The 12,400-nt window shown below is 37.3% G+C and overlaps 1 protein-coding gene across 1 annotated transcript in view; it reads right to left on the bottom strand.

Moving 5' to 3' along the window:
• Positions 1-11,899, bottom strand: part of tyr (tyrosinase) — a 39,163-nt gene extending 27,264 nt beyond the window's left edge. The window contains exon 1 of the mRNA XM_028800416.2: positions 10,825-11,899. Within this exon, the coding sequence (XP_028656249.1) occupies positions 10,825-11,646 (822 nt within the window). The 5' untranslated portion in view covers positions 11,647-11,899. The remainder of the gene's footprint in view (positions 1-10,824) is intronic.
• Between the last annotated feature and the right edge of the window lie 501 nt (positions 11,900-12,400).

Raw genomic sequence — 12,400 nt, 5'->3', positions numbered from 1 at the left:
AGTATATGCCACTTTACAAAGATTGAACTGTTGCCACTTTTGCAGCTGGAACTGACATATGTTACTTAAGCATTAGTCCGTTCTTAGCACTCATGGAATTCACTCTAATATCATGATGATGGAGTGCAACTTCAGAGGATATTTCAAAACATGACAGGCTTCAATCCGCCGTGTATTTCATTATATTAATAATATATATTAATTTGCTTCATTGCCATGTTTTTTTCATATTTGCAAGTGTCTCTTTTCTTCCTTTTTGCATAATGAAATATAAATAAGGAAACCTCAAATAACTGCAATTCTGTACCACAGTTTTATGGCGATTACTGAACTGTTTCCGTTTCCAAGCAAATCACTTTACAAATTGACTTGGCAATCGTTTCTTACTCAATCTCATTACTGTTGCACATATACAATTACCCAGTCAAATTAATGGTGTAATGCCTAGCATCCTTCGTTTTATTGAAATAAATGCATAAGGCACCAAGTGAAAATAAATGTGCGCCATCCAACTCTCTCAGGGAATATTCCCATTACTGCAGATCCTTAGAGTAAACCAATACATTACTTGTAACAGCAGAATCTGCTCATTAATGAGCCATGTGTCATTAAACAAAATAAAAAATAAAACACACACACCCACAACAAGTGAGGTTTTCAGAAGATAACTTTAAAATCACCTCAAAAAAGCAGGACATGCTTTATAGCAACAAAGCAAAATACCTCAAATCATCCCATTTTAAAAAGACTGAAAATATCATGTTATATACGAACAAGCAAAAGGCTTCAAGTTCATTAGTAAAGATTATAAAAAACAATCAACAATTAAAACGGCCATAATTAAAATAATGAATCACATTTACTTAATATTTAGAGGAAGCTCAATTTAGTAAAGCATGTTTTACTTGCCAAACATCTCCATTAGCACACCCAAATGTGGTAAGACAAGGATCAAGACAAACAATATATAAAAAAACAATTCTGAAAACACCTAAATTAGCCCAATCTTTCTATATGCAACAATAAGAAAACTTCCTTCCCACCATTCCTAAATGCAAATATGCTGAAATAAAAAGGAACGAAAAATCAAAGCTGCCTCAAAAAAGGCATACCTTACGTGGTAGACACTAGAGGAAAAGGACAAAATAAAGTGCACACAAAAGGATAGACATCATAACCCCAACTCCATCCAGTTACTGTAGGTAACAGGTAGGTGTGCAGTTGATTGCCTCTTCTTGATATTGTGGCTGGATAACCCATTGATTTGAACTGAAGAGACTTCAAGCAAAACCAGATTAAAGGAACAGGTTTCACACAAGTTAATAGAGAGCCAAAAATGAGGACTTCTAGCAAAAGCCCAGGGGTAATTTGGCAACAATCATCCTCAGGAGACTGATATGACCTGAAAAGGAATGTCAGTAGAGAGAGAAAAGGGTCAGATACAGCAGGAGTGGAGGACAATCCTAGAACATGTGAAAAACTACTAGGTTATTTACAGAGCAGACATGGCATTTGGGTCAGCTGCCCGAAGCAATAAGGTACAAGATATAAGAAATACATTGCCTGAGGTACAGGCATTGTACAGATTTAAATTGAGTATTAACAGTTTGGATCTTTCTTTCTTAGTAAGATTTTTTAAAATTGCTTTCCAAGAAAAATAGGGGTAACAATTGCAAGTCATACTTCCACACAGAATGTAACATTATGGGCCTAAAGCAGAACTTAAATTAAAGGAAACGTAAATTAACATATGTAGCTACCACTGGCTTTAAACTCTAGAAGAAGCAAGAAAAACTTAACAGGGGCTGCAGTGTATTTTGAGTTCCCTTTCATGCTGAGCATTGAATCTAGTTGTACACAGCAGAAGGAAAACAAAAAATATATAGAGTTTAAGTGACTTGAATACTTTCTCAACTCTGACTTATCAAAAATTATCTATTCTAGAGAAAATTTAAATTCAGGCAGACAGACAAAAGTCTTCTTTCCATTGAAGGCAAGAAAGACACCTAGGTTATAATAACCAAGTGGTTATTGTGTATTAAGAATATGTAGAAAATGAATGTTATCTGTTGCACTGAGATTGCAAATAAATTGAGTCTGGTGGCAATGAACCAACTAATGGATGACCAGCTATTGGAGTTTGATGAGTTTCCTCAGCCTGGGATGAGTCATCCAAGTATGAGCTGGCATTACATTATCAGTGGCAGGGGCACCTATATAAATGGCAAGCCTGCAAAGTTGCATGCTTTTCCAACTAGTGTGGCAAAAGGTGAGCAGTCCTTTCAAGGATAGCGAGTCACCTCAAAGAGCCATGTAAAGAGCAGAGAAATCCATCCATTGCTACAGTATTATAGGAGGCAACCACTGTTTTGAAATGTTATTGCAGGTATTATTTTGTAATGCTATATGTGGCGCATGTGCGACATGCTGTAATTTGTTCTTTTAGGCTGCTTTATAAAGATCTGGGTTTGCTGGTTAAACTGGCAGTGTGTGTCCTGTAAGACAATTTAATAAAAGACCTCCTTTGCATACACTGTTGTTGACAGTGTTAGTGAATGGAGCTGCTGTAACAGTAACTATTCTTGTTTTCGGATACCCTGGGCATAAAAGAAGAAGAAGATGATTCTCCATCATTTAGTGTCACATCACTAAATTGAACAGTAATTGGAACAATTAGATGGCTTCACACTTTAAGAGTAACCATGGTGAGAGTTATTAAAGAGTTCTCTTTGATGGATGAGATGACAGCATTCAATATCTGAGGAAGTGGGGTTGGAAATATCGCCAAAAAGTATTGACCTGCTTCAGGAAGCAGGACATTGTGACTTGGAGACCTTATATAGCTCATAGATTCCAAAACCTCCTTCAGGTGAGATGTCTGTCTGTCTGTCTTGCTTCACCTAGGCAAGGAAATGTTCCGGAAAAAAAAAATTAGTTAGAAAAGGCCTAATGGCTTCAAGATATAATGGAGAATAAAAAATTCAAAAAAGCATTTAGTAATCCCCATAAGATAATTGGTAAGGAGCTTCGATTTAATTTTAATTTTGTAATTATTCCTACACTGGATACAAATTCTCTTAAATACTGTAGGCATATCCAAAAAAAAAAAAAAATACAGCCTAATCAGAACTTATGGCTACTGAGGCAAATATGCAGCTTAGTTACAGTATAAATTGTAATAAATTCTTGGTAGATTTGTTAAAAAAAAAAAAAGACCCAGTCAGTCCACTTCTTCTGTCATTCACAAAAACTTTTCAAAGAGCAGGCACAAATTGTGTTTGCATCCAAGGCTTGTTTGAATTAATGCATCATGAAGATATGGTCCATGTACAGTGCAAAAGAAATAAAGGTGTCAGGGTGGCAGCAAGTCAGTGTACAGCATGCACATGACAAACACTGATGGAAAAGATTGTCAATCACTCTCCAATAGAAGCTTACATAGTGCAAAAAAAAAAAAAAAATCATTCTATCCTAAATGCCTTTTTTATTTTGTTACTGACAGAAAGCACACCTTTAATGGACATAAATGTGTTACTTTGCTCTGTGTTTTCTGTGTGAAATTGCTTTTATCATGCAGAACAATGTTCCTTTCAGTACTGATGTGCCTGCATAAAACGTTCACATAGATTGTAGCTCCCAATTTTTTTTGTTTGTTTCCCTTTAGTCATGGATCAATTTCAATTTATTTCATTCAGAAAATTTGTCTGTTCCACATACACTAATGCTCTGTGCACATACTATAGGAAATAGAAAAAAAAAATATAACCTTTCTGGTGGAAAAAATCCACATAAATCCCCAGAAGCTCCTAGTCAGGCAGTTCTGAGATATCTTGCCCAAACGGAGTCATAAATATGACCCCCTCAGCATTTGTTCAAAATACTGTACAAAATAAAACAATTCCCTCATTCTGAAATGGAAAGTTTGACATTTCTGTATTTGAAGCAAACCAATATGCATTTAAGGAGTGTTAATTTTCTGTGAGAAAGATTAATTGCTTTTTGTGAGGATCAAATCAGCAGTGACCTCACATTCTTCTCAAAGTGCTAACTGGAAATTCTCTACGAGAACAAGACAGGAAGTTTAGGTGTGTAGCAACTGTGACAATTACCAAAGCACATGATGGCAGAATAAATGAGATTTGATTCAATTTTATTTATGTGGCTTTTATCTTCTCATTAGGTTTCCTTTACAAAATGTATTGAATGCACCAAATTGTCACATTATAATTATTAATCATTTGTTTGTGACCATGGCTGTATCATTATAGATCTACTCCAAGCAACAGCAGACAATATCATAATGGCCATTTCTCTCTTAATTTCCATGGAAAAGATGCAGTTACATTATTTACTGCACTGGCTGTTCCCCCAGTGGTGTCTGCAGTAACAAAACTGAGTAGACACATTTGTAACTTTAATTGTGAATATTCCAACTATAAAAGAAATTAAGACATATTGTAAATTCAGAATAACAGCCATAGGGAAAGGAAACTGGGACAAACCAAAATAAGCTCACATGGACAATTTTACATTTTGCATTGGGAAAACAAATTGATATGCAAGCACTGCGTTTATAATGAGGATTTGCTGTGGATTTGTACAACCACCATCTTCATCACTCCCACTCCAAATCAGATTGTGAGCTTGTACCCTACCCACTGTGCAAGCAATAAAAACAACAGTCTTTATAAATAAATTTGCCACTTTAGCATGAAAATTACTCATTTTTTCAGATTAATCTGTACAGAGTTGTTTATCTGTCCAATCTGTATACTTTATTCCATCTGTATTTCCATCTGTCCTTCGATTTGTCACAAACAACTGGTCATATTTTACACATAGCACCTTTTCAAATTTTCTACCCCTTGAACTCAGGGAATGTACTGTAGACCAAGTCTGAGGACTTAGTGAGCGGTACCTGCATAAAACAGTTTCCCTTTTAGAATGTTGGCACATCTAATACATAACAGATGTTGACAATGGAAACAGACTTTTAGAAACATGAGAGGCAGGGAAACAGGAGGAGTTTCTATGGAAAGTTAACAAACACAACTTTAACAGAGTAATCTTTAAGAACACTATGAGCTATGTAACCATGATTCTTGAGCAAATTTTTCCTTCTACTCTGGAGCTACACCACAAAAAAAGGCTTGAGGCAGATACAGGGACTCTCACAACTCCAGATGGAAGATGTACAGTTAGAAATTGTACCAGTTAACACCACGGCAATGCAACTTTGAATTGCATAATGGGAAAGTTTTCCTTTTGGATATAAACCATTTATATAGCAACTATTGGAGGAAGATTGTTTACTCTTTTCAGTGGACTCTGTAGTTCTACTGGGAAACTTCAGTATTCATAATTATTATTAGGAAGACTAATAAAAGGGCATGCTTGAGAAAACTGCCTGCATGACAGGATTTTGAATGATGGATTAGGATTACGTTTGTGTTTGCAATAGATTGTCCATAAAAAAGACCATTTGTACAAGTGAGAACTCACTACCGTACTTGGTACTAGAATTCCTCCGCCTAAAGTTCAATAAATAGATATTGCATTTCTATCATCCAATTGGAAGCTATATGTTCAGAAAATGTAGACAAAAGATGTGAAGATCTACTGTCTTATTACCAAATTGTCAAGTTTCCAGACCTGGAAAACACATCTTGTGAAAGGGCGAAAGGAATGACTACTTCTGGTCGTTATTTGAGAAGTTCTCAATTCTAACCTCTATAAGAGCCTCCCATGCAATTTAAGGCTCCTGTAATGGAAGGAAGTGCCAAAAGGTTCTTGATATCTATTATTTATGCAATCCTTGGACCCACTGGTGGACAACACCAAAGATGCAGGAAAAAAAGCTGGTACTTGTATGTTATAACCCCGCCACAGACACGAGAAAAACTTTACAACGTTTATTTACAAAACAAAAAACAAGAATACGTATAATTTGATTTTTAATTGCTTTTGAAACATTACTTCTGTTGCAAAATCTAATGTTGATAAGTAATAGAGAAGCGCTATCTGGGTTGAGTGGCGGGGTTATAACACACAAGTACCAAAAAGCCTTCTGAACAATATAAGCATGACAATCTTCAGATCTGACAGAGAGGTGGTGGTAAATCAATAAGACAGTAGCTGCAAGCAAAGGCCCAGGTGTGGTAAAAGTTTGCCAAGGCCATGGCAGATGGACTCAACATGGTCCTGGCAAACCATTCCACAATTTGGAAAGAGTAGATGGGACACTAGCTTGGCTCTTCTCGGTAAAGAGTGGGAATACTTTGATCATGAATAAGGAAAATGTTGAGATGTTACGAAAACACTTGAAAAAACTCCTAGATTCTGGGTAGATGTCCTTCTTGTAGGATGCAGCATCACAGCCACTGAAAGGTTCTGGATGGTCTGCTGGATTGGATAGGTTCTATCATAAAATGTTCAAAGGAACTGAAAGTTATTGGGTTGTTCTGCTTAACACACTTCTTCACTGTTGAAAGACAGGCCTGAAGACTTGCAGACTGTAATGGTGGTCACCATTTTTTTTTTTAAAAAAAAAACCACGAAAGATGCATTCTAATTTTAAGGGATCACACTTCTCAGCATAACCTTCAATGATCATGCTAGGATACTGGAACAGACACTCATTGATACTAAAGTTAATGGAGAGTAATGCAGACTCTGTGCTTGCTGTGTAAGAATGGATTAACTTTTTGTTCTTGCTCAGATATTTGTGAAGTCATGGGTTATTGATTTCCATCGGGAACAAAATACATATGTTTTATTGGAAAATGCAAGTGTGTGGAGTTTCATGGATGCTAGTTTTGCTGGGCTAAATCTCCAGAAAAGGACCACTTTTCTCGATCAAGATGTGGCATCTGAGGAGGTTAGGGAATTTAATTAGGCTATACTAGACATGGCCCACTAGATGAAAGAGTCAAGAACAGACCCATGACACTTTGGAAAAGGATTCTCTTGCTCATGATGGACTGTGTCCAGGGACTTGTCACTGCAAAGAGGTCAGCCTGGACAGCTCAGCACAGCACAGTGTATTGCCACCGTGATCCTCATTAGGAAAAGCAGAATTAAAGTGAATGAGCCATTGCTTTTTTAAATATATTATATTTGTGTGTTTAAATATTTACTGCTCTCTCTCTAAGGCTGTAATTGAGAAGTGTACTTCTAAATAACGCACATTAAGAATTTACATCTTTACTTGAAATAAATCTTATGTTTTGAACAAGTTCTCTGCTAGTGCTGAACTTGGACTCTTATGATGTTTGCCCCCCAATACTGTCAGAGGGCAAAGAAATTATCCTAGGGCACCAAAAAAAAAAAAAAGTATATTTTATGCATTCATCAGACAGTCCAGGAATATTGACAAATATACATTTCAAAACACTTTCAAAGAACAATAGTTCAATTGTTTCATATTATGTCAAGCTAAGTATGGTATTTAGCATTTATGGATAATGTATTACGTTTTATGAAGGCACATTCCATTTGTAAAGACTTTGCTGCACAGCTACAAATATTCTTCGTAATAGTATGTTTTGCAGTCTTAATGGGAATTATGTGGGCGACAAAAGTGTTTTCAAATGAAGTAGTGCAAGCACCCCATGGCCCTGCAGTTTACCAGTGACTCCAAACTTTCATTCCAATCAGTTGCTCAATTAGAAACTAAGGCCTACTAGTAACATGGAATTTTATTTAGTTAAGTTTGGTCCTCCTTGCACTCTACCATGTATGAAATTCCTAATATACATGTACTCAATCAAGAAAATGTTGTGTGTCTTATAAAGTGTTAGTGTTTGTAAATCTTTAGGACTGATGGGTAATGAAGGGGAAGGAAAAAGCATCTTACAGACACCATTTTCCTAAACAGTACACAAATATCAAGGTAACCCACCGATAATTAACATTCTAATGTCCTTAGATCATGAAATGTGTCAACGGGTTTCTGGGGCTTTGAATCAACAGCAAATGGAGTTAAATTCTTCTGTTTATACCGTCTGGCATATGTACTTCTGATATATTGGAATGCCCAAGTAGGGTTGGTAGCCAGTTGGCCTAAATCATGAGATCTGATAATTCAACTGCCATCTCAGAAAGGAGATGTTCAATGAAGTGCAGATTTCTTTTTGTTTTCTTTAGGGCAACCAGTTTAAAAGAAAAATAAGCACTCACCATGGCACTTTACAGCTGGAGCTGCCCACTTCAGAAAGGGATAACAAAATGTTTCATTAGCACTACAACAATTTTTTATGAACTGCCAAGTGGATATTGACCACACTGTAGCCTACCATTTTCTGTCTGGAATTTTCATGTTCTCCATGCAGTTTAGCAAGTTTACTGCCACTACCCAAAGTCATGTGCATATAATATGAATACCATATAGCCAAGAATGGATATGTCTAGATGGGTACTCTGCTATGGGCCGACGTCTCATGCTTCCTTGAGTTGCTATGACCATATACACAAATTCAGAATATCAATATGCATATTGATAAATTATATTAGTGCTCTACAAATCAGGACCTACCTGAACCTTCTCCACAAATATATACCTCTCCAACAACCCAATGTATACTTTTGCAAACCCTATTATAAAAATGAATTTTTTCATTCATTTTTAGAAACTACTTACTCAAATACTGGAGCAGGGTCTGGCTGCAGAACGGCCCACAGAGCCCTATGATATCACACGGGCCTGTGGCTGGAGATCTGAAGTACAGAGTCATTGCATAGTGGGATACGTGCACATAAATGCTCCAAATACTTCATTAACAGAAGAGTTTTTACTGTTTACGTCATACACTCATTAATTGGATAGTAAGACAAATGCAGCTACATTTATTTATTTATGCTCAGCATCCGTATCTACCTTTTCATGCACACATTGCCCTTTGCAAAAACTCTCTAATTTAGACCTCCAACCCTAGAATGAGATGACAGGATCCTGTAGCTGGATCAGCCACAGAGGGGTCTGAAGCCAGGCTTCATTGAAATAACTTTTCATTGAACTTCATTGAAATTATTATTTTTTTTAATTTTGAAATTATGGATTATTAAATTATGTTCTGCCTGTTAATAGAATCTGACTGGAGTGTCCAAAACCTCTCTGAGACATAAACATACTGTGCTAACTGAACAAAGACAATTTCTGGACAGGGATTTGAACCCAAGACCGTTGAACTGTGTGACAGTAACATTAACTGCTGTGTTACTCGAGTTAGACTTGACTGATAATGAATAGTTACATATTTCGTCGTGTTTAAGAGATTCATGAATTGTAAACATGGCAAATGATACCGCATTCACAATAACTGTAAACTTGATTTAAATGTTCCTACTCAATCAATCGTCAACGAACAACTTAGTAAGCCACTAAGCCCGTCAGTTGTGGAAGAGGTCACTTCTAAAAGAAAAAAAATGAATCTCGTGAAAATAAATACAGACAATTTCAAAATCGCTGGTACTATGACGCACACATTTTGACATGTTTTAAGAGGCATTTGCTACCTCCTCTTTAGTTCCTAGGCAGTAACACTAATATTACCCATCACGTAAAATATGCATTAATGAAAAAGTAAAAAGCTGTCTGCAGAACTTTTCATACGACCGCGCTACTTAAAACGGGCTGTATAAGCATGAATTAATAAAACGCAACAGACTTATCTTGAATTACAACATGTTAAAGAGAGAGCCCATATTCTTATATATATATATTTTAAAGAATTCTTTAAATTGAGTGACCTCTGTAAAAAGTAGCAGATTTGCTTCTCTGCGTTATCGTATTGATTTTTTTTTTTTCGGGATTTCTAGTATAGACTGATAGCAGACGACGTTCATCCATCCAAACATGCTCTTTACCTGCCTAATCTAATGACAGATCAGAGGAGGCGGAACTGATCCCGACAGATTGGAACCAAGAATTTAATTTGGCAGCAGCACACCCACATTTAGGGTTAACGACATATTTGATAACAGGAGAAAAATAAATATAAAGCAAACATCGTACTCTGACGAAAATCCACGTACACACAGAACGTAGAAAGTCCATAAAGACACTTGACATTATAAACCTGTAAGAAAGCTTTTTTTTTGCCCTCCCCCCAAACCAAACTTAGCGTTGCTGATCTTACATCAGACTTTTACAACTAGGGTGATTTATGCCAATCAGACTTTAAATACTTTGACAGCTTTCAGCTAGCGTCCGCTTATTTAACCTAGTTTACATATGAAATAAATATACCAATGAATAATTTGCAATGTATCATTTTCTGTTTTTCATACACGTACAACTTACTAATCAGATGTTCTCAGTTTTGAAAATAACGAAAGACACCTAAAATGCTTGATGGTATAGATCTCTGCTGAAAAGTATTACAAAACATGAATTAAGAGATCGCGTGTTCTCCCTTTGTTTTTACTGGGTTTTCTTGGTGTACTCTGGTTTTCTCTCTCATCTCAAACATGTGTGGCAAGTTACTTGGTAATTCCAAATGGTCCGACTGGAGCCAGTGTGTATGCATACGCGAGTATGCTCTCTGACGGCCTGGCTCTCAGTTTGGAGTTGGTTTGTGCTCAACACCTAATGACATCTTAGACACCAGCCGCCACGGCGCATGAACTATAGGACAGAAAATGAATGGTTCAAAATAGCACTGGTTTTAATCGAAACAATAAGCTGGGCAGTGAACCTCTGTATTTTTGCCACCTAAACGCCAGAATATTAATTGAACTGTTTTCAGTTCTGCTTTACGTCAAAGACCTGTTGTAGCTGCAGTCTAATATGGTAATGGGAAGAAGAAAAAAAAAAACAGGTCTTACTTGCCACGAAGAGAAGAAGGAAGCCGGGCTGAGGATGTTGGGGTTAGTAGGATTGCGACCCCCCATGTATTCGTCTGTGCACACGTCGCAGCTTTCCGCGTCTCTCCAGTCCCAGTAAGGAATAGTGAAGCTATCATCGCCACTCAGTTTCCTTATTTCGTGTTCCCAGAGCAGCAGAAAGGCTCGGTGCCAAGGTAGGAAAGCTGGGGCCTCATGGGCAAAGTCGATATCCCGCCATACATTATCGGTGCCCCCAAGTAAGGCATCTCGTGAAGTGTAGTAGTGCATCCATACAAAGAGGTCGTAGACATTGATGTCTCGGAACAATGGGTTGGAGCCGTTGTTCATTTGGCTGTAAGTACCGGTGGCAATGACAAAGTCTTTACTGATGGTATTCTTAGCCAAGTTGAGGTAGGCGATGAATTTATTCTTTTCGGCCGAAGTCAGGTGTAAAATGTTCCTTCTGATGGACACTTTCCATTCCTCACAGTTTGGGCCAAAAAAACCAAATTTACAATCGGCACAATTGAAGCCCATGAAATTACCGGCGCATTGACAGGTACGATTGTAGAAAACCATAGGCCATTGCTCTCTATCGTCCACGCCAGAATGGGGGAACTGCGGCCCGTCAGGGGCATCCGAGATGGTGACATCCTGGCAAGACCCTCTGCCAGAAACCTGTCCACACTGGGAGCCGTCGCCTTCCCATATGGGACAGCACTCCTTACTGAGAAGAGCCTCAGCAGTGGCACACGCCCTTGGGAACTGCTGCTGGGAGAGGCGCACCAGAGCCAGCAGGCAAAGAAAGGTACCGATCGGCATCGTTTCCAGTAGGAGACGCACACTTTAGATTGTGGGACTTAAAATTAGTTGGCAAGTTAAGTAGCGCGTATCCTCCCTCACCCCTTCTCTCCCAGCCCACTGCTCTCACGTGCTTGCCATGAAATTAAGCAGCTTTGTATCTAATGTGCTGGAAAACCATCTTTTACTTTCTGCGCCTCCATGCACATTTATTTTTGTGTTTAAAATGAATCTTTATCCTTTTTTAACAGACGGTTTATAGAATTTAGTGAGTTCCTCGATTAGATTTTCCTGCCTGTTATTGTTACCAATTGAGTTCAATTACTTCTAATTCAAGCCAGAGACAGAGGGCTCTATGTTTAAGCTCTAAGGGTCTTTAAGTCACTTTTGGCAATACGGAGATTAGCAAATTTCATAGATATACACAGTAGTTAGAAAGGTCAGCTACAGTTTCTAAAGCTGGTATTTATATAGTATTCCAATGAGTAATGATTCAATAGTAATATCTTATTTGAAAAGCAACTAATATAAATGAAAAGTTATGAGCAATTTGTATCTGTGTTTCTGGAAGTTTCTCTAGAGCAGTTCAGTCCTTCTGCTTGTAACTAGACTCTGACCTTAATTGAGCAAGCTGGTAGTTTCCAGTTTATGTTTTGTATCAATCCAATAATTACAAACTGGATATACTAAATATTTACAGAATAAATTAAGAATTTATGTCAGTTAGATTGATAAGAATTGTTTGTTTATATTAAATGTAATGAATTATTATTAT

Source organism: Erpetoichthys calabaricus, chromosome 4 (assembly GCF_900747795.2).
Source record: "Erpetoichthys calabaricus chromosome 4, fErpCal1.3, whole genome shotgun sequence".
Lineage (NCBI taxonomy): Eukaryota > Metazoa > Chordata > Cladistia > Polypteriformes > Polypteridae > Erpetoichthys > Erpetoichthys calabaricus.
The sequence above is the reverse complement of the archived record's forward strand: the minus strand, read 5'-3'. Positions and strand labels throughout refer to the sequence as shown.